Raw genomic sequence first — 23,828 nt, 5'->3', positions numbered from 1 at the left:
CAAGCAGTTTGAGCCACCCTCCAGCCCCCCAGTGGCCCCTGAGGATAGCAGTGACTCTAACCCACTGCCTGTTTGCTAACCCACTGCCCAGACAGTCCTTCATTTAAGCCATGTTCCTCCCTTATGTGTTTTGATTAATTTCTGTCAATGGAATGGTCTAGCATCGTGGTACTCTTATAGTAAGTCATGGGAATAAAGGCCTGAGGCCAAGTAAATGAGAATTCTTTTTTTTTTTTTTTAATAGAGGCATGTTTTATTTATTTATTTGTTTGTTTGTTTGTTTTGTTTATACATGCACTGGGTACAGTCAGAAGCACGGGAGGGTGAGAGAATTCACCAGAGCCAGAGGGGAGAGCAGAGCAGGCAGAAGGACCGAAGTACACTGCTGAGGGGAGCAGCGGGCGGCAGGAGAGGTCTGCGCGCCATGTGGGACCCTCCTCCGGTGGCCGGGGAGCAGCCGGGGATCGAACCAGCGCCGCAGAGGCCGCGGGCAGCTTCGCAACCCAGTGCTCAACCGCTGCGCCACCGGGGAGGCCCTAAATGAGAATTCTTAAAGTTTATGGCACTTGTCACTTGCTCTATGGCTCTTGTAACTCACTCTTCAGTGAGGCATATTTACTCAGCCCCTCTCATCCTAGTGTCCTCAGTTCCTACACACAGATGCCCATGTAGTTAGTCAGCAGCTTGTCAGGGGCAGGGTGGGGTGGGGTGTAGCTGTAGCCTTTAAGGACAGGAAATGGAAGAAACAAAACAATCATCATGGAAATTGAGCTGGAGTAAGTGTTCAGTAAAAGCTTGTCATGTAGGCTCAGAATTTCCCTGTCAAGGACAAAGGAGGCACACGCACACTCCTCCTTGATGTGAATACATGGCAGGGGTGGGGGTGGCAGGCAGGGGAGTGAAGCTCTTGGAAGTACTGAAGAAATAAAAATAAGAAGGAAGATCACTGAAGTGTTTCTCTTTTCTTGCTCTTGTGTCTAGAGTGGCATTTTGGATGGTAGGATGAGGTCTAGGTCCCCTGGGGCTATGGAGCTCTTGGTGTGATTGGAGAGTCAGCTAAGGGGTCTAATTGACACTGACTGGCTGAGGCTGTGAAGGACAGGAAGGACCTTGAGGCCTCCGTGTGATTACACAGGCTGGAGGATTATAAACCTGGGTGCGGAGAGGGGATGACAGGAAAGTCATAAGGAAATTTGAGAAAATAAAGATGTCAAAAAATTTTGAGTTCCCAAGGAGAAAAGAATCATAAATCCAAAGTGTTATAAAGCCATGGCCTAATTCTCTCTAGGTCTAGCCTGATTTGCTTGGAGTTTTAGGAATGTGGCCCAAGGCTCACTATGGCTGTCTTAACTGCCTTTTATCTGATAACTCATTACTGGAAATTCTAGATGGACTCAAGCTGAGAATCAGCAGGTCATTAGAACATTCTAGTTTCTAAATCAAAGTCCTACTCCCTGGATGACCTAGGGTTTCACCTTTTTCATTAAAGTGGTCAGAATTGGGGAAAAATACCCTAGTTAAGTAACTGCCTGCTTTTAAAGTAGATTCTTGATTGCAAATATACAATTATCTCAAAAACGATTTCCAGACTCTTGCTGGCTCATCAAGATGCAGATTAATCACTAGGAATGGCCCAGTGAGTGGCTGGGAACAGCCTGAAGACTTAGAATAAAGGTTCCTCTCCCTGCAGTAGGAGCAGCCAAGGGTAGGCAGCTTCTGCAGGGGGCCTATGCTACCAATTCTTTTATTACTTTTAAACTACGGATAATCTTAGGGGAAATAAGCTATTGTTAGTAAGAAAGTGTACACAAGCTTTTATATTGAACATTTCAAAGGCAGTAGAACTAGATTTACTATAATCATGAGGAATATTAGATAAAAAAGAGAGTTAAGCTTAAAACACAACTGAGACTTTTCTGATTTCCCCCAACATCAGGTTCGGAGTTTCTGTGGCACTGAACTTTGTCTGTTGTAGGAAGTGTTTTTTGCTTTTGCTTGCATAACAGCCTATTGTGTGCAACTGCTATAAATTCTAGGAGAGGCAGGAAGGTATCTATCTTGTTACCATTAAATCATTAGCAACAACCTAGTGGCTGTCACACAGAACAGGCTTAATAGTTGGTGAAGGAAAGGATTGGGGGAAAGCAGGTAGGGGACAAGCAGACTAACCCTACAGCCTTAGGACACTATCTAGACTAGCTAGAAGTGGGCAGGTAAGCCACGGTCTAGTCTGGAGCTCAAGACTGATGAGGTTCTGGGGAAAGGAGGCTGGGCCTCAAGCCTGCATTCACTTGGGGCTGAGTCATTTGTCTTTCTGTCTTAATGTATAGCTTGGGATTTGTGACTAATAACTTTTATTCATAAAGTGGCACTGATTTTATCTGCCTAAATAATCCCTTTTATTATTGTCTGCTTGAAATCACAGATTCTGCCTCACCTGCCTTCCCTTCTCCCCAGCCTATCGGGGTTTACTACCTTATCTTTTCCCACTGCGACCAGAGACAGGGCCATGGATGATGAGTTACCTGTTCATTAAGCTGTATGACCTGTGTTTCTAAATCTTTATCAGATTTGGATGCTGAACCACTGGATGAAGCCCTTTTGGCTGATGAGGGACGAGAAGGCGTGGATCCTGGTTTAGATGCTGGACTTGATTTAGCCGCACCTGAAAGGAACCAGCATAAATGATAAACATTGGCAACATCAGAAATTCTTTTTAGATTTACAGAAACTATATGATATGAAAGGAGTTTACTAAAAAGTATAAGTGATACCTCAGTTATCAGAAGTACCACGGCTACACTTGTGCGTGTGTACATACACACACACACACACACACACACACAAACATTAGGGTTGCTTAGGGCAACCAATTTAACCTTTCTGAGTATGTTTTTTTTAAAGTAACATAAAATTAACACAATGTCTTCTTTCAGAGAAATAAGAGCAACAGATATAAAGGATTTTAAGGTTTTCTTTTAAGGAGGAAAGATGCTTAAACTCAAAGGATCATAACTGAGTTTCCAACAAACAAAACCATCTTTATATAGATGAACACTTTAGAATAACAATACAAATATGTTTTTTCTCTTTCACTATGTCTTCCTAGTTTTAAACATAGAAAGACCCTGGGAGCAATGATATCACCAGAGCAGCTCCTGAGGCTTCAATAAATGGGCTTTTTGAGAAATGGCTGCTTCCAGGGATAATGCCAGGGATGCACAAACTGAGCTTAGGACACCTGGTTGTCAAAAATCTGGGATATGCTCAAGGATGAATGTCAGAGCTTATTCCACGAAGTATAGCTTGAAGGGACTCCCACTTCCCCACACTTGAGAGTGCCTGTCAAAAAGAATAATGGCTGCATTGTATTGTGATGCACTGGGCCAATGAAAAGCTAGTTCGTAAGGACAGGGGAGGAAGCTAGGGAGAAGGACGATAGAATGATCTTTATGGTACACCAGCAGCTAGTAAACACAGAAGTGTTACAGCTAAAAAAGTCACTGTTCTGAGCCACTAAATGGACTTTGGAGAGATTCGTTGATGGACTCTAAAACATTAAGTGAGAAGTTTGTGGGGAACAAGACAGGCATATGTGGAAACTATTACCCTATAAATGACTTATTATATAGGGGGAAAGGTGTGGAACAGTGGGGGGGGGGCTTGGGGATTAGCAGCTTAAAGTGATTCAACAATGTTACTAATAAAAATATAAACTGAAAAAAAAAAAAAAAAGACCAGCACACTGATTTCAGCAAGACCTCACTTGTCTAGAGGTTGGTCAAGACAGAACCTCTCTCTCTCTAGAATATGGCATGGACATAGGAAATGGTCTCTGCAGCTAAAACAGAAGTTCTTAATGTGTATGCAATGAACATCTATACTTCATGGAATGAGAAACTGAGGGGCCCATTACTGGGGACCCACTCACTCTCTGACCAGGTGGCAGGTCAGTCTGGGGCAGGCTTCCCTCCCACAGTCTCAACTGGCCCTTTTCTCCACCTCCATCCCCCACTGCTCCTCTAGAAGGATCTTGGAGGGCAAGGAACATGTCTTATTCAGCTTTGTAATCCCACTGCTTACCACAAAGCTTGGTTGAAAATATATTTGGTGAAGGAACAAATATTTAAATAAATACATGAGCAAGTAAATAAAAGCTGCTTCCAATTTTATAGTATATTTCCAACTTTACAGTTTATCAGTACCAACAGGTTATAAAGATCAAGGGTTTTAAAGGGAAGTGTGCTGACAGCAGTTACAGGTTTCAACCAATTTCTTAATTACAAAGTAGCAAGCAGGAAGACCATAAAATTTGTAGTTGTTATGTCTTTAGGTGTCTACAGTCAGTAGGATTGCAAAACCATACACACCCTCAAGAAACACTGACAGGATCACTCCCTTGAAAATACATGCCTCTCTGCTATAAAGAAAAAAAAAATCATCTAAAAGCACAAGGGATATCTTAAAATATTTCAAAGGGTAATTCTTTAGTGACCTTTAATGGTACAGACCCCTTACCTATGCAGAAAGGTTTCCAAGGAATCTAGAGAGCTGATGTTTTATTTGTGATTCAGAGACAGTTGCAAGATCCCTCATCTCTGCAGGAGTCCATAGAAGAACTCCTGAAGCACTCCTTCCAAGTTCCACTGGCCAGTTCTCTAAGGAAGGGCCAAGCCAACAGGGAGAAGAAAACATGTGGAGAAGAGCTGGGGAGGCAGGGCTGACTGGCAGAGTGCCTTCTGCAGGGGGATCCACCAGCCAGCACAGCTGGGAAAGCAGCTTTTGAAAAATCAAGTTGCTGCAGACCTTTTTTACAAGCAATATGTCATATTGCATATAAAGAAAGTATAACAGAAAGCAGTTCAAAGACTGTGATCAATACCTCTGATTTACGGAGTGTAAGTTTATTTTATTTTATTTAAAGATTTATTTACATATGTATACAAGAACTGGGGTACAGGTCAGAGGTATGGGGGGGTGAGAGGATTCAGCAGAGACAGAGTAGGGAGCAGAACAGGCAGATCTACTGAAATACACTGGTAAGGGGAGCAGAGGGCGAGGCAGGAGAGGTGCTGTGCCATGTGGGTCATCTCCCTGGCCGGGGATCGAAATTGGGTGCTGCAGTGGCTGAGGGTAGCTTCACAGTGCTGTGTCTTAACCCCTTGCACCACCAGGGAGACCCCTGGAGTATAAGTTTATTATATGCTAACCATGAGCCTTGTGCTAGAGACCCCTGCTCTCCAGGAGCATGGGATCTGATGGGGGGAAGAATTGCCTCAAATGGTCCAGGCATAGCTGCCCTCAAATTCTCAGGAACAAGGCAGCATTCTCCACTGCATGGTCCTATAGTCTCTCTGCCTGGAACACTCCTCTCATCTCCTCCAAGTGACTAAGTCTACCAGCCTTCAGGATGCACCTCAAATGTCGCTGCTTGGCACCCACCCATGTAATGGCACAGTTATTTATTTCATACCTCCTCCATTAGACTTAAAACTCCACGAGGGGCCTCCCTGGTTGGCTCAGCAGGTTGAGCGCAGTGCTGTGAAGCTGTCCGCAGCCTCTGCAGCACTGGTTCGATTCCCGGCTGGCCAGGGAGTTACCCACATGGCATAGCAGACTTCTCCTGTCTTGCTCGCTGTTTCCCTCAGCAGTGTATTTCAGTCAGTCTGCCTGTACTGCTCCCCACTCTGTCTCTGGTGAATCCTCTCACCCTCCCACATTCTGGCCTGTACCCCAGCTCTTGTATAAAAATAAATAAGTCTTAAAAAAAAAAAACTCCACGAGGTTAGGAGTTGCATCTGTTTTGTTTGCCACTTTATGGTCCCATGGCTAATCACTGGGCTGACACTTAGGAGACACTCAACAAAGTTTTTCTAATTCATTAACAACTCCTACAAGAGGCATTTACCCTGGGGTGAAAGCTTAGAGAAAGTTGGAGGAGCTGATGCCAACATCAAAGTAACCAGCAGGCAGAGCCAGCCTATCCAAAGGAAACCAAAAAAGTAATCAGCAGCCTCCCAGAATACAATGGTTTCTGACAAGAGCATCTTCCATCGTCACTTAGGCCCTATCTACAGAGTCAGGGCCACAGTTCAAGTGGGTGAAATCAGTCAGTATATGGCTAATGCTGAGTCGGCAGGGTAGTCTGTGCCAGGCTGGCCAAGGCTCTGCATGTTCACTGGCCTCTTCTGAAGGAAACTGCTGCAGAAGCTGCAGGGGCTTCCTTAGAAAGCACATTCCCCACCCATGCTGGACAGCTCCCCCCATCCCCGAATGTCAGCAGCTATGATGTGGCTGGCTGCAACCTGTTGATTTAGGCTAATTGGACATACCTGATTCTCCTACTCTGCTTTATCCAGCCTCATGCAAATTGTAAAAACCAGGAAGGAATAGAAACTAACTGCTTGAAACTAACTGCTTGTAACTATATTGTAACCACTAACTATATTTTCAGGACATCATCAACTGCAGCTTGAAAAAAGATTTGTGATGTTTGAGGTAGAAGGGGCTATGGCAAGCCAAGATGAGTGCAAGGCCAAGTTAGCGGGGAAGAAAAACTAGAAAGAAGCAGGGAGCTGGCTGGGAGAGCCACAGAGGGCCATGGAGCACCCTATGTGGCTCATCGCAGACCTGGGAGCTGCTGAACCTGTCGCTGCTCTATCCACATGCAGTCTCACAGGGAAACCTACTTCTTCCTGAGGCAACTTCTTCCTATGGACAGTACCAATTCAGATATGCTTGTGTGGGTCTGACTCATCAAACCATAATTCACAGTCCTGGCCTTAGGAAGGCATTTTTATTTCATGTGAAGGTCAGTTGGGGCGAAAGTCCAGGGCTTTCTCCCTGGCCTATGTGCACACAGCTTGTGGATCTCCTTCATGTGAGAAAGATGAAGGCAAAGATAATCAGACTTGGCATCCTCAGGTGCTGGGGAGGATAGGGGTGGTAGAGAATAGGGGGTGGGACCCATGAGCCACCATCTCTACTCACCACACCTGGGATGGAAGGCCAGCTTCTGCCCCCACCCGTGAGAGATTCTAATGGGGGGAAAGGTGTAGGCTGGACAAAGAAAGGACTGGATAACAAATGTGAAAAATTTAATAGATCAATTGAGTAATTAGCATTTGAAATTTAAAAATTAGAATGATTTTTAAATTCAGAATATATTGTTTGGAAAGAAATACAGGGAAAAAACTTCTAAATGAGGCTATGACATGTCAGCACTAGCTAACTGTTCATTTATCATTTCTGAGGAACAAATGCAAAGGAATGAAAGAACAAGAAAGACAAAGGGGAAGATCTTAGCATCTTCAGAAGTTTAGAGTTTTAAAAAACCATACAATTAAGGGTTAAATTAAAAGCTAATTTTCAAAGGAATGTAAAGTGAGCTCTTTCAAACATCACAAGATGCAATTTGATACCAAAGTAATTACCCCTCACAGTTATCACATTATTAACATGCACTGAGATATTCTAAATACCAGAATTTGTAAAAATGAAATCTTTGGTTTATTAGCTTTAATAACTTCATTGTTTATTTTTAGAATAATAAACAACACCCTAAAGCACATCACACTCATTAGACAGTTAAGAACTATAGTTTGTTTAATTGCTTGAAGTCTTGCTGTTTTCTTTTCACTAACCATACTCTTTTTTTTTTTAAGATTTATTTATTTATGCATACAAGAGCTGGGGTACAGGCCAGAGATGTGGGGGTGAGGGGAGAGGATTCACCAGAGACAGAGTGGGAAGCAGAACAGGCAGAGTGACTGAAATACACTGCTGAGGGGAGCAGCGAGCAAGACAGGAGAGGTGTGCTGCACCATGTAAGTTGCTACCCGGCTGGAGATCGAACTCATGCTGCAGAGGCTGCAGATTGCTTCATATCGAGGTGCTTAACCCCTTATGCCACCAGGGAGGCCCACTAACCATACTCTTAAGTGTACCCAATTTCTGTGAATACCAGATATTCTTTTCCCACTTATCCAGGATGCTACAGTAAGGATTTTATCAGAGAACTGTACAGTTACTAATATCAGAAATTTGACATTGATATAATACTTTCATGAGGGCCACTACTTGTATTTCAATTTTGTGAAGTGATCCAATAATGTCTCTGATAGCATCTAATCCTAGTTTTAGATACTGGAGTCCTCAGCTGCCTTCTGTTTCCCAAAATGCCCCTGACTTCAATACCTTCTCATGCCTCTTTGCTCAAGGATGCTCATGTGAAAACCGTGCAGCCATGCGGGCTACAACACAGATAGACTTTTCTGTAGCTATCATACATTTTCATGTTCTTCCAAGCTATATTTGATGATGCTCTGAAAACATAATCAGTGGTAGCCCTGTTTTACAAGAGTCATTTTTCCCTCCAGCTTTTTTTCTCTCTCCCTAATTTTCCCTTTCAAAATAAAAAGGAGTTTCAGAAGCATAGGAAAATAGACATAAATTCTGTACAAGTCCCTGTAATTCCCTGAATTTACTCACTGGATAGGGACATGATTTACAACGCTAGTCTTTGAGCAGTTGTGTCTTAATTAATGCCTTTAAGACTTTGTGTATAAATATGATTCTAAGACATTTTAACCATGGTTGTAAAAACAAAGAGTGGTCAGATTTGCTGCATTAGTGAAGCCAGAGCATTTCTGTGTCTAATGTCAATAATTAGTAGCTTACTTAATGTTTATGGAAAATGCGACAGCATTTTGGGCAGATGAGCCCCAATGAATTCAGAACAATGAAACAAATAAAAGCACTGTGCTTGGCTTTGTCCTTCATGGCCAAGGTCTCAAGAAATTCTTCTCACATAATGTGCTGTATTCCTTCTGCCAAAATCATAAACAGAGGAGCTAAAAATATGACATTAAGACTGTTGACAAGAACCGCAGAGACATTAAAAACATGTGCAAACACACACTTGGGAGGGAGCCATTCTTCCGGTCATCCCCAGTTTCTTCACTGTTTTGAAAGAATAGTTTCCTTCACCCCCATCCTTCTCACTCAATTAAAAACCCCCATGGAGTCTGGCGGTGCAGGGGGGCTGGGGACGTGAGGGTGTGGGGGTGTGGAGGGGGAGCAATGGGCAAAACAAATTGAGGTCAAAAGGCACAAATTCCCAGTTAAAAAAAAAAACTTCTTGGGATGTAATGCACAGCACAGTGACAGAGTTAACAACATCGTCTATTTGAAAGTTTCTATGAGTAGATCTCAAACACTTTCTTTGTAAGTAAACAAATTTCTAACTTTGTGGTGATGGATGTTACCTAGAAGTATTGTCAGGATCACTTCACAAGACACAAATACTGAATCATTATGTTGCATGACGGAAATGAATATGTTACCTATCATTATATTTTAGTAATGACAAAGCCCCACAGAACAAGAGAAACTTGGCAGAAGAGACATGGAATTTACATTGATTCATCACTTATGGGTGGATCTGACATTTCTTCATCCTCTTTACCTTGGCAAATAGATTTTATTTTTTAACCTAGATAAGCTTGGTTGAAATAGTTACATATAGACAGATTATATAGATACATAGACCAGGTCGGTAGGTAGGTAGATAGGTAGATAGATAAGGGTACTGCTGGGGAGAAGAGGGTGGGGCTGGACGATGAGAAGAGAATTCCTACAGGAAAAAAGTATTCACAATCACTGAAGAGACACCAGCACTTTCTTACTATAGTGCCTGCTCCCACAAGCCCCCCAAAACTGAAGATCTAGCCTTTCCTTCAAAGCTGCCCCACACTTTCACTCTGCAGGCTCTGTAATCTGCAAAGCACCTCAGAGGCTGGAATTCAGGCCAAATAGAACTGTAACAGGACTCTGGAAGTCCTGATTCATGAGATCATTAAGAAGTTGGGTTCTTTTATTCTGAAATTAGTAGTTCACAGTCCACATGGCTTCTGTCCCACCAGTGCAGCCAGTGGCAAGGTTTGGCTCCTCCTTTTTGCTATTTCAGCGTCAGCTCGTAAAAGTGGGCAGCTCCTCCTTTGAGCAGCTTGGGACGGCTCTACACAGGCGAACGTGAACCACATTCATCTTGAGAGAATGAAGACCTACTGTGGAGTCTGGCATTGTTCATCTTGTCCCTAGGGAGGCAGTGTTGGCAGGGGAGCCCGGCTCCTCTACTCACATAGTGTGTGACTTTCGCTGGGTTTCTTTATGTTGAAGAGAGGACTAGCAGTGTCCGCTGCCCAGAGCAAGGAAGAATACACAAGTTAACAAATGGAAATCTCCTGTATGACAGCCTGGCACACAGTGAGTATACAATAAATGTTAGCTCGTCCCATTATTACGGCACAGCAACTAAGAGCTGATTCACCTAGCCATGAAATAGTATACATGTTTCTCATTTCTAGACACTAATAAAAGACCATTAAAATAAGGGAACAAGGCTCATTTTATGTAAAGAAAATCTTCATAAAAATTTATTAACCCACAAGCCACCAATGGGCTCCAAAGCTTTGGTTTGTCCCCCTCCAGGCAGCACCTACCAGTGTGTTATAGTTCAAGTCTTTGTGCTCCTTCTTACCCTGATTCATTCATTCATGCAGTAGATTATTTACTGAATCCCTACTTGTACCCAGCAAGCTGTAGACACTTGGGATAAAACAAGGAATGAAATAGAAAAGATACCTGTTCGTGTGGCATTTATGTTCTAACGGGGGGTTAGGGAATGAAAAATAATGTAATAACTCAGTGACACAGTAAACTAGAAAGTAAATGCCATGAAAAAGAGAAAAGCAGGGCAGGGTAGGGAGTAGGAAGGGAGTGCGGGTGAGGGGGCCTGAGCATCCACCTGAGTTTTCTCCAGTCTAACTCTGAACTTGGACCCAAAGAACTTCCATGGACCATGCTTGGCCTGAGTCCACTCAGAAGGACAGGTGTCAGAAACAACAAGTCCTCTTGGCGGGTGTCTTGTGGCAGCCCAGCACTTACAGAAGGAGGTGAGCTCCACACCAGGCATGGGTGGGGGTCTTCACTCAAAAATCTCATTCCTCATGGAAGCCAACAACTCTTGCAACATCACCATAGTTGTTGGATCCCTTCAAGGGACAAGACAGTTGCAGGAGTAACCCTTATTTCTTCAACTTTCTGACTGAGAAAGTTGAGTACAGAGGGTGGAGAGGATGCTGGCCTTCTGGATGGTCATTTCAGGCAGAAGAAAGGCCTGAGGCCAGTGAGTAAGTCTGTCTCAACTGTTCAGGGGCCAGGGGTTGAGTAGAGCCAGACAAGGCCCATGTAGGAGAGAAGATAACAGAGGGGCAGGCCCTCACAGGTTACTGCCAGGAGGTGGATTTCATTCTGACGGCAAAAAGAAGCTACAGAGGGTCTTAAGCAGACAAGTGACATGACTTCAGTTTTAAGAGTCCTACTCTGCACGCTGTGTGGAGAACAGGCTGTATGAGGTGACAGCAGACACAGAATGGCCAGATAGGAGGCCAGTGCAATGACTATACCCTGGGCATGGGGACTGGGTGCTCTGGAGGAGTCCTGTGTTGCTTTTGGTAAATCACTTACAATGCTACCATTTAGAAATCCTATAGTACAGGCACCAAATGCCTGTCTATTTAATATAACCGACATTTTACAATGTTAACAGCAATAAAAAGACATTCTGTCATTAATAGCATCTGCTACGGATTCCAAGGGAAGATTGAAGGAAAAGTAGGCAGTGACAGAGCTATGAGTCAGCCTGTGTCCCTCCCAATCTACTGCTCAAGGGTTATTCCACAGTACGATAACTGGATCTGGCCTGGAGAGCACACCACTGAGCTGCACCGGAAGGCAGTGCCGCCCCAGGGTGCGTCTGTGCTGGCTGCACTGAACGCTAGCAGTGCCTGGGGGCTCCCTTCCTTGAACAGGTCACAAAGCCTGACCCTTCGATGGGCAGGAGGGCCTGATTCCACCGAGCATGTCCAGTCAGCATGAGCCTCCATGTACTGAGTTACTTCTGCCCTGGTTACTGTCCCTGCTGGAGATGATGTGCTTATTTTTAGCTATCATGTGATTCTCCAGTATTTTCCAGGCTCTGCTTGAGTCACTCTGGTTTCAGAGTATTTTTCATAGGGGGAAAAAAAAATGCAGGCAAGAACTCCTCATCTTGTATTAAAAATTTTAACTTTTTCAATAGTAATTTGAAGATGGTGTGTGTTTCGTTTGATAAACTTCTGACTTTTCCCACCTCTCACATCTTAGTAGAAAATTAAGTGAATCTAGAAACACATTAAGTGCTCACCAATCCCCATTTTAGTTCAAAATTCTGGTTTTTAAATTGTTCTCGGAATAGTATCTTTCTAGAAATGATGAGGATACCTCACCTCCATGGAAATAGCACACACAAAAATCCCGACAGTAATTTAGAGGCACACCCAGGCCTGTTTGCTGCAGCAGTGAGGAAGCTGGAGGTAGAAAGAGCCCAGCAACCTTAGCCAGCCCATGGAGAATAAAGACACACAGGCCTTAGTTACCATGACAACGCATCAAGGGTGTCACTGCTCTCCAGCATACAGCAGTCATTTAAGCAAAACGCTTATCAACTAAGAGAGCCATTTTTGGGAGACACAGTACTTAATTCTTTTATGATGTCTAGTCATATTCCCTATTGGCTTATCATTAACAAGGACAGTGTTTTAGGCAGTTTTCTGATGGTGGCAAATCTGTTGTGCTCCATCAACATTATCTTATCCAAACACCCTTGGCAAGAGAGACGTGACCTGAGGTCACAGAGCAGTTGAGGTCAGGCAAGTAAGAATCAGGGCAGAGCCTACTTGATTCATTAACTCTCCTCTACTCGTGCCAGCTCATGTTCCAGGGTCCTCTGTTTCCACCAACCAATCCCCAAGCTAGGAACGTGTGTATCATTTACCCTTGGCTTTCCCTCTCCTTTACTATTTATCTAGTAATTAAGTTTTGATGCCTATCCTTCAAGTCTCTATAATGCACAAGGCCATGTTTAGAACCCCCTGCTCTCCTACCTAAATTTGCTCAACAGTTTCTTAGCTAGTTTTCTGGGTGGCAACTGTACCCCCTCCATGTGTTTTCTATCTCCCAGAGTAAACCTGTGCTTAAAATCTTTCAATGACTCTCAACAGTCCCATTTTGAAGTGTAAACCTCTATCTCAGAGAAATCTTAAGGTATACTCCCTCTCCCCATAATGATCTCCAACTCCTGCTAGCCCTGCCTTTGTGTAGTTCCCTCCCCTAGAGTGTAGGTAGGACCTGTGATTTGTTTCTTGAATATGGAATATGGAAAGGAAAATGGAATACTTGAAAATGGAAGGGAACAGGATATCACTTCCATTATTATGGTACTCTTTCTCTTTGTGTACACTTATGACTATTTTGCTGGCAGACACACTAGAAAGACGCCCCCTATTGACTTTGAAGTAAGCTGTCAAAGAGTAAGTACCCACATTGGAAAAGCCCATGTAAAAAAGAATTGCAAGTGGTCTCCAGGAACTGAGAGTAACTTCTAGCAACAAACGGCAATCTCAATCCTGAAGCCTCAGCAATACTGCTAACAAGGCAAGAAACTTTCTCAAATTGAGCCTCTGATGAGACCACAGTCACAGCAGATATCAGGATTGCAGCCTGGTGTGCCACTAAAGCAGAGGATAAGGCTAAGTTGTGCCTGAACTTCAAATGCTGTTTGACAATACATGTATTGCTTCAAGTTGCTAAGTTTTGTGGTAACTGTTTTGCAGCAGCAAAACATAAATTCAACCTCTTAAGCCATTATACAAAGGCTGTGCTTACCTCTGTACCTCACACCTCACTGTCCACACAGAACACGTACTTCACTAAATAGACCACATTGTCTCTTGATTTCAACATTCTGTTCTTTCCGTTTGCAATACTTTTCACCATAGGTATGATAACTTGGCATTCAGTGTCTCAGACTGAGAGTAAACCTTATTAGGTCTCAAAAGACAATGATTTGCATTTTTTTCTCAGTTTCCATAAGCAGAATATCACAGCCCACCAATGAATATATCTTTTTCCTTTAATATTGGTTCCTTTCATATCCTTCACCTGGCTAACTTTAACCCATTCATTAAGTCTTAGTGGAACTTCACTTTTTCCAAAAAGCCTTTCTAGAATATATAAGACCTGCTCAGGTGGTCTTCCTATACAACCTGACAGCACTTACCTCAGCTTACTGTTACTGTCTGTATATCTTCAGGCTTTCCCACTAGGCTGCACCTTCCTTGAATCACTAGCAGAGCTCCAGAACCTTCTATAATGTTGTAATAAATTTTTGTTGAATGGCTAGATGAATAAGAATTCAAGTAAGGCTTCCACAAAAAGGACAACAAATCCAAGAAATAGAAATGTTTAAGAAATATTTTCTGGGGTGCTGTGTGGTGTACCATGTTGCTTTCTAAGCTACATTGCAAGGGGGCTCCTCAGTGATAGAGATGACTGGAGAGAACTTCTGATCCAGACATGTATTGGCTTAAGTACTGCATCTTCCTTGAGCCAAGTGATATTGCAGTATTTTAATTTAAATCAACTTAGCAAATATGCGTCTGGCAACAAAAACAATGATTGAATAAGAATGACTTGGTTGATAGTTCAGTTCACCTAATTCAAAGGGAGTCTGGAAATTCTTCAAGTCAAAACAGTTTTCTATTCCTTTCCAACAATACCAAATGACAAAGAAAGCATCAATATTAAAGAAAAAAATAGATTCATTGGTGGACTGTGATATTCTGCTTATGGAAACTGAGAAAAAATGCAAGTCATTGTCTTTTGAGGCCTAATAAGGTTTACTGTCCGTATGAAAAGCTGAATTATTATTATACTTACGGAGAGGGAAGAGATGATCCCTTAGCATACTATGTGGGGTTTAGTTGCAGAACCAATTAATATTTCAATATATACAGGGAGAATCTGTATAAGAATGAGCCAATCCTGGCTGTGAAAGGACCAAGTACTGTTTTAAAAAGGGCAAGGATGGTTAGGGTGGGAAATCAATGGACATTCCTTCTTCTGCAAAGTCCTATGTGAAAGTACAGACAGTGGCATGATGAAATACATACCAGCTTTGTCTGAGTTTGCCTTTTGTGAAAGTTTACTCTGCCCTTTGAAATCACTCAGACCACCAACTCAGAAAGTTATCTGAATTTAAGGATTAAGAAATCATAGATTAGCCCTTTGCACTCCGCTGTCCCTTCTCAGGGAACATCGGAATTCTAGCATATCACTCGGATGTCCCCTCTCAGGGGACATTGCAATTTATTAGTGATTACGGGGAATTGAGGTTATTTCAATGCAACTTTTTGAGACATGCATGTTTCCCTGAAGTTTTATCTTGAAATGGCACAAGAAATTAAATCAAAATATCGTAAAATGGTTCGGAGTGCAAAGGGTTAGTAATCCTCTGAATCTAGAGCCCAGTATTCTTGACTTTATACACATTTCTGCTTTGGGGCTGATAAGAGGCCTGGAGTGAGTGCAGGAGTAATGCTTCCAGCATTTACAAATGTAGACAAAATATGTTAAGTTTCACCTAAGGGCCTGATGATAAAAGGATGAATGGGGATGTTTTTAAACTTTTAAAAATTATGACTATTTAAAAAAAAAATAAATGCCACCTGAATAGAACAACATGTGTTCTGTTTGAAGCCTTAGTAACACAGAAGTCTTTTATTTCTTGTGTATACTATCAATTGGAATTTAGTTTGTGAAAATTTGCAGTAGTTCAGTATAATGTGGAGAGATGACAACATAAAGCAAGAACATATCCATCATATTTGACATGCAGTATAACAGTTAAAGAATGTTGGCTCTGAAATCACAGGGTCAGGTTTCAAATCCTAGTATCTCAACTAGTAGATAACCTTGGGCAAGATCATTACTAAACATCTATGTGCCTCAGTTTCCTGAACTCTAAAATGAGGGTAATGATACTATCGCTCATTGAGAAATGTTGTGAAGCTAAACTGAGCTAATACATATTAAGGGCTTAGAATAACTGGCATTTAGTATGTTGTCAATAACTATATGTTGATTTCTATATTTGATGACTCTATCTACATTTTAAATGTTTTCCTTTCCCCTAAATTTTGCGAAAAATGTTTTATTCCTATTATTTAGATTTTAGGACTTATAAAGTAAGAGCACTACAACATTTTGCAGGTTTTGATCTTTAAACTTAAAAAAAAGTCCAGCTTTAGAGAAAACAGTGAACTACTTTGAACCCATAAATCCAAAATAATTATAAATTAAATTAGTAAATCCTCGTCAAAGATGCTGTTTCAGTAAGCAAACAAACTAGGATAGAAATGAGAAATACATGGCTCTCACTAGAAAGAAGCCCTAGGGCTCCTTCACAGATACTGCCAAGAGATTCCTATCTTGAAGCTCTAAATTCTTCATGATTCTTTCCTTCTCTCTGTGCCCAATATTCTAAACTCAGATATTCAGTATCCTGGTAAGCAAGAGCTGTTCATATTTTATGCTGGGGTTTCATCACTATTATAGGTAAGGAAATGTAGTTTCAATTATTCTTTGAGAAGAAAAGTATCCCAATACCCAGAAGTGTATCTTACATATGACATGTTTGTAACTAGAGGAATAAAACCACCAGTACTTTCTTCCATGAAGTAATTAAGTTATTATATACAGCTCATATGATAGGCAGCTGAGCAAATGGATGGTTTCTTAAATGAACAGACCAATGAGATGCAATGTTGATATGAGTGCATATATATATATATATATATATATATATATATATCTTGAATGTAAGACATAAACATGTTCCATATAATAAGGAGAAGTGCTAAAGTCTATTTGAAGTCTTACTAATTAAGGGACTATTAAGAAAAATGTATCTCTCCCTAGTTTTGAGGTGATTTGCATGATCTCTGAAAAATTAACATTTACCTTTGAAGAAAGCAATTAGATACATGGGTTGGAGGGTATATGACTGCATACTATAAGGCAGCAGTATTAAACAGGTGCACAATGGATGGAGAGACCATGAAGGGACAAGAAAAATGCTCTGTGCCCTTAATTGCTTTTCAAAATCAAACTTCATCATGGCTTGTTCTAGCCTAAACAGAAGAAATAAGAAAAGCATTTCTTGGAGGAAATGATGGTTTTGGGGTGAGACCAGCATTCATGGTTAAAGTGTGGTTCCTCAAAAGGAAAATGAGGACTTTCATTTTAGTAGTAGTAATAATAATAATAATAAAATAAAAGGAGATTGTGTAAAGAGGCACAGGCCTGAGGCTAAGGTTAGAACCCCTTTAAAATGATTGAACTTAAGCAGGCTTTTTTTTTTTTTTAAATCTCTAATTGAATTAAATGCCTGTTAAATAAAACATCAACACTCTCTGGAGCAATACAACAAAATCCAGACTCTCCACAACATCACAATGTCTAGGATATGATCTAAAATTATTTGACATATGAGGAGCCAGGAAAATGTGACATATTTTCAAAAGATGAGACAAAAAACAAATGTCAACTGTGAGATAGTCAGAATCATGGAATTAGTAGCTGAGCACTTAAAGCAGCTATTATAACCATGCTCAGTGAAATAAAATATGCTTATAATGAATGGAAAGATAGACAATCTTAGTAGATAGAGAAAATAACATGAAAATTAGAGACAGAAAAATATAGTAGTGGAAAATGTGCACAATAGCTGAATGGAAATGACAGGAAAAACAGAGGGTAAACTTGAAGATACATCAATGGAAACCACCTAGTCTAAAGATGAGAAAGAATAAAGTTAGAGAAACAGTGAACAGAGTCTTAGGGACCTGTGGGAAAACTGGAATGCTGTAACATGTAGTGGAATCCCAGAAGCACAGAAAAGTGGAGCTGAGTGAATATTTGAAAAAATGACTGAAAATCTCCCAAATATGGTCAGAGACTTAAACTTAGAGATTTGAGATTTAATAAACTCTAAAACAAGATAAAAACAAAGAGAACCATGATAGTTACATTACAGTCACATAAATGAAAGCCAAAGAGAAAAGAGAATGTTGACTACATATAGAGAAAAACAATATATTAAATAGATGGGAAGGATGGACAATGAGCATTCATTTCTATCTTTGTGGGCCACCAATAGTGGAACAACATTTTAAAGTGCTTAAAGAAAATAAAGATCAATCTGAATTCTTTGTCTAGTGAAATATTCTTGAACAATTAAGGTAAAATAATTCATTTACAGAGGAAGGAAAGCTAAGAGAATTTACTGCCAGTGGAACTACATTGTAAGTATGCAAATGAAAGTTCTCCAGTTTGAAGAAAAATGAAACCAGTTGGGAACTCAGATGTTTAGAAATGAATGAAGAATCTATGAAAAATAAATGATTTTTTCTCTTATTTTCTTTAAAATACTTATGAATATATATAGTAGCGCCATATAGTAGAAATATAATGTGAATCATCTAAGTAAAATCTAGTAGCCACATCAAAAAGTAAAAGAGACATTAGCTTTAACATATACAAAATAATATATAAATTATAATTTTTACATGTAATCAATATAAAAATTATTAGGTGTTTCACATATTTTTTCATACCGTCTTCTAAAACTAGCATGCATTTCAGACATATAGCATATTCCAATGCAAAACAAGCACATTTCAAGTGCTCAAAAGCCACTGTAAAGGACAGTGTTAAAGATTTATTTATTTATTTATTTATTTATTTAAAGATTTATTTATTTATCCATACAAGAGCTGGGGTACAAGCCAGAGATGCGGGGGGTGAGAGGATTCCCAGAGACAGAGTGGGGAACAGAAAAGGCAGACGGACAGAAATACACTGTTGAGCGGAGCAGTGGGCGAGATAGGAGAGGTCTGCTACACCATATGGGTTTCTCTCTGGCCAGCTGGGAATCGAATCCACACTGCAGAGGCTGTGGACAGCTTCACAGTGCTGTGCTCAACCCTCTGAGCCACCGGGGAGGCCCTGGACAGTGTTAATTTAAAGCAAAAATTGTTTTTTGCATTTATAGGTATAAATGTAATGCAAATGACAACGATGACAAAGGATGGAGGGGGGAAGAGCTGTGAAGCTTCCACATTTTTACATGAAGTGGTATAATATTAAATTTAAGTACATGGTGAAAATACATACTGTTATCTTTGGCGCAATCACTAAACAATTAGTGCAAAGAGGTATAGTTAAAAAGGTAATAGATTCATTAAGATAGAATGCTAGCAAATTTAAATATTTAAAATCCACAAGACAACAGAAAAGGAAAATTAGAGATACACAAAGTAGAGGAAACAATCAGAAAACAAATGATAATATGACAGATCTCAATCTAGCTAAACCAACAATTACATTGTTCAAGCACTAGACACTTCAATGTCTGGAGATCAACATAATGAATACAAACACAAGGTTGAATTATATGCTGTGTACAAGAGACATACTTTAACTATAAAAACAAGACAGGTGGAAATTATTTAACCTTTCATGGAGAAAGATATAACATGCGAACAGTAAATATAAGAAAATGACTATGGAATGGCAAAAATATCAGATAAAATAGACTTTGAAACAAAGAATATCACAAAAGATAGAAAGGGAAAACTCAAAATAGAAAGTCCAATTAATCAGGATGATCTAACAATCATATATATATAGGTATATATATATTAGGTATACATTTATAGGTATATATATATATATTAGGTGTATATTAGGTGTTTTACATATATATATACACCTAATAACAAAGCCCTAAAATACAGGAAACAAAAATGGAGAGAATTAAAGGGAGAAACAGCAGTTCTACAAGCAGTGCTAACAGCCTCTTTGAAGTTATTGTTAAAACTAGAAACAAAAAATCAGTAATAACATAAAAGACCTGAATGATACCATCAACTACCTTGAGCTAATCTGTATTTCTAAAACAATAGACAACCAACAACTGCAGAACCAGTACTCTTTTCAAATGCATTGGGCACCCTGACTAAGAGAGACCATATTCTGGTCACAGAATCAAAACTGCTATATTTCCTTGCCTCCCTTAAAAAACAAAATAAACTTTTTGGGAAAGTAAAAGCTCTTTTTCCCCCCAAATGACAGGTGATGTTCAGATTACAGGTTATTAACAAGTGCTCAAACTATCAACAGAAATCGTCACATTGTTATAGTTATATGGACAGCCTTAGAGAATCCCAAATTTAAGATAACTGAGTGAGACTAAATATTCAATACATTTTCTAGGGGCTTCCCTGGGGGTGCAGGGGGTTAAGACACAGCATTATGAAGCAATCTGCAGCCACTGCAGCACGAGTTCGATCCCGGCCATGGAGCAGCAGACCTCTCCTGACTGGCCCGCTGCTCCCCTCAGCAGTGTCTTTCAGTACATCTGCCTGTTCTGCTCCCTACTCTGGTGAGTCCTCTCACCCCCCATATCTCCGGCCTGTGCCCCAGCTCTTATATGCATAAATAAATAAATCTTTTTTAAAAAAAAGAAAAAAAAGGAAAAAATACATTTTCTAAAAGATACTGTAATGATTATTCAATACTTTATTATAGTTTCAGGTTGCTTCCTTTGTGAAACCGTTTTTCTAGATTTCTATTAACTTGATTTTAAGGCTAGAACACTGATTTCCCTAAGGAAAAGAGAAAGCTCCGACTCAATTTCCATAGCAACTCTAAATCCATCACACTATATTTGCATATGGGAGTTTGACTTAAATACATTACTCTGTGAATTGGCAATGTGTCTAAGCTGTGGTTGCTATAGGAACCATAACTTCAAATTTCCTTTTAAGTTAAGTATGTCTTCACACCTAAAAACTGACCAAGGTTCAAAGATGGTTTACAGTGATAAGTCCATAAATACTGTATCATTATGAAAATGTGAATTATAACACAGTCTTTGGTTTATAGACCAAAAGGAATTCAAGATATGATTTGTCAGAATGTAGATGGAATAGGACTCACCAGCAGCCACACACCCTTATCTCACAACCTCTGCTTATGCTGAAGCTTGCACAATCCAGGTAAATCACCCAACTACACACAGACATCAAGTGCTGACTTCTCTGAGATGGCAGAAAAAGCTAGCACATTCTCACAAACACAGAATGCACCAAATATGTGGAGTATATCTCTTCACACACAAGCAAATAATTTGTGGTGCGTGGCGACATAAGCAGTTGGATGTAAAAGCACCATTATTTTGCTGGCCAATGTACACAGTCCTTTCTTAATTATTGACAATGCTAATCCATTCCATCATGTTTCTCACTCTACACAGTCCCTCTGACACAAAAGATGCTCTGGATCTTCTACTTAATGCTCTTATTGACTGATTACAGTCAGGTCTCGCAAGTTAATTATAATATTAGCCTATGGTAATATTTGGGGAAAGATATATATATTGCAAAATGAACCAAGTATTCCAAAACCAAAAATGAAAAAAATGTAAATCATCTATTTTGGATTATACCAGCCATTCCTTGTTTCCACGAATGGAGATAATTAAAAAATGACCAACACTTAGAGAAATGACTGCTGAATTCTACTAACCTGGATCACTGTGAGAGAACTGTGATACATATATATGAATTTCCTAGACAGCAGAACCTCACCGCATCAAGCATTTTAATTTATCTTAAATTTTGGATGGGCAAAAATCAGACTTGTGTATGAAGAGATGGCCATAGGCAGAGAGATAAGTTTAGACTGTAAAAATAGTTCATGGGGGCGATGATTAAACAGAGAGAGTTAAATAGAATTTTAAGAACTTGATGGGCGCTCCGAGTGCACCGCTTAGTCATGTGGGTGTCACACAGACCCTGGGGACTGCTGAGAGGCCTGGAGCTAGATGATTCCATAATAAGGGTTGTTCAGTATGGTTTTGTTATTTTTTTTTGGCTTTTCTTTTATTGGTGCTTGTACTTTCTGTTGATATCAGTGTACTCCTTGTCCTAATAAGTTACATGCTGAGATAAGTCCATGTTTGTTGTAATTATGTCTAAATAAAGAAAGAGCACATAGACTCTGGACAAGTATTCTAGGAACTCTCATGAGGAGAGAGTGAAGTGCATGCATTTCATAGCACAGATTTTACAACACCTATTCTCAGACTAAGAAGATATTTGGCTTATATTTTCTAGGTACTATTGCTAAGAGTTGGATACATGGCTTCTAGAAAAAAATGATGCCTTATTGTATTTAAAAGGAGCTTTCTCATATAACAGCTTAAAAAAATTGTTCTATACGGAGTATAGAACTTCTTAAGAGATTTTTGCATGGAACAGTTTTACTACCCCACAATATCCAATAGCCAGAACAAGCTTATGAAAAAAAGGATGGCTGGCTTGACTTTCTTCCCAATCAGGATCAATGAAGTAAACATGGTTAGAAGCTATCAGCAACCCAAGTCTCAGCAGTTGCCGTCTGCTGGAATATTTAAAATCCAACCTATTATTTGTTGACTTGTTTCCCAAGTTTTGTCAAGGTTAAATGTATTTCTCTCTCAGGTTCATGTAGTTCTCTCATGGCCTAAATTTCTCTGCAGATCGGTGAAAGACAGATGAAAGAATTCCTAGAGAATGAGTCCAACGAAGTGTAACAGTTCTGTTTGGAGGAGTAGGAGTGTGGGGTGCCAATTCAAAGACAGGTTATGATTGTGGAAGAAAAATATCCTGAGGCCTGTCCAATTTCACTACTAAAAACTTGACAAAGTGGCAGCTGGGTTTCAAGATGAACCTTTCTGTACTTCATTAACCGCTACAGAAAAAGACCTGAAGATGAAAAATACCAAGCACCCTTGATTTTCTTACCGGCTTACCCTCTCACTCCCTGCACCTGCCAAATTTCCAGCTCTGGAGAAAACATGCTGCTCCTTTTCTTGACTTTAACTTCTAGAAGCAAGAGAGTTTCTAACAAAAGGTGAAGGCCAATTTGAATCACCATGAATTTTTACTTCTCAAATTTCTTCTGCTAATTTTCATCCACCTCCCCCTGATAACTTCTGCTCCCCAAAGTGAATATTCCCCTTTTCCTCCCATAGATGCCCCAGGCCTCACTTTCTCCTTCCAGCTTCAAAGTCATGATCCATCGATATTTTCCTCCTTTTTCCTATTGTCAATATTTCTTCCCATGGACTTTTCTTTCATCTTACAAATCTGCTCATGGTGCATTGTCCTACAAGTAAACAAAATGGAACCATCCGCCTTCCACTCTCACTTCCTGATACTACTACCATCAGCTTTTCCCCTCAGCCAGCCAAATGTTTTTATTTTTCTCAAATTTTCTTTTTAAATTTATTTTCCCCTTCTCAAATTTTTACCAGATAAATTCATTAAAGGTGAAATCTATACTTATACATCATTTTTCACACTTGTCAATGCCCTTGTCAAGTCACCGCAATCTAGATGTATGGCCTCAGCATTTTAATGGACTGATTCTGTATAGGATTATTAATCACCTCCTAGGAGCCACATCTCTTTGGCCTAATTTCAGACTTTGGCTATTTGATCTCTCTGAAATTACTATTTGGCACTTTTTGGTGATTCCTCTTTCTAGAAATTTCCTAGTATTTGTTTTCTGTTGCTGGTTTTCTAGTATTTTCCCTGATGTTCATCTTTTCCTCAGCTTCCTTTTCCTCTTCCCCTTAAATATAAATATTCCCAAAGATTTGTGCTTGTCTTATATAAGCTTATTCTACTGCTTCAAAATTAGATTTTTGCACTGTCTCAATTTCCTTCTTCCAAGTCATTCTTCAACCCATTTCTGGTCCCATCATTTCATCAAATGACTCCCAAGTTGAGAAATCAATTGGATTCTCCAGTCTTCCTTTCACTTGACTTCTTAGCAAA

At 40.1% G+C, this 23,828-nt stretch overlaps 1 protein-coding gene across 3 annotated transcripts in view; it reads right to left on the bottom strand.

Annotated features, from left to right (window-relative positions):
* Positions 1-23,828, bottom strand: part of MAPRE2 (microtubule associated protein RP/EB family member 2) — a gene marked incomplete at both ends in the record, with an annotated part of 149,092 nt that overhangs the window by 7,663 nt on the left and 117,601 nt on the right. For all 3 annotated transcript variants that reach the window (XM_084252485.1, XM_084252484.1, XM_084252486.1), the window contains one exon: positions 2,526-2,665. In XM_084252485.1, the coding sequence (XP_084108611.1) occupies positions 2,526-2,665 (140 nt within the window). The remainder of the gene's footprint in view (positions 1-2,525; positions 2,666-23,828) is intronic.

This window comes from Talpa europaea, assembly GCF_964194135.1.
Source record: "Talpa europaea genome assembly, chromosome: 13".
NCBI classification, from domain to species: Eukaryota; Metazoa; Chordata; class Mammalia; order Eulipotyphla; family Talpidae; genus Talpa; species Talpa europaea.
The sequence above is the reverse complement of the archived record's forward strand: the minus strand, read 5'-3'. Positions and strand labels throughout refer to the sequence as shown.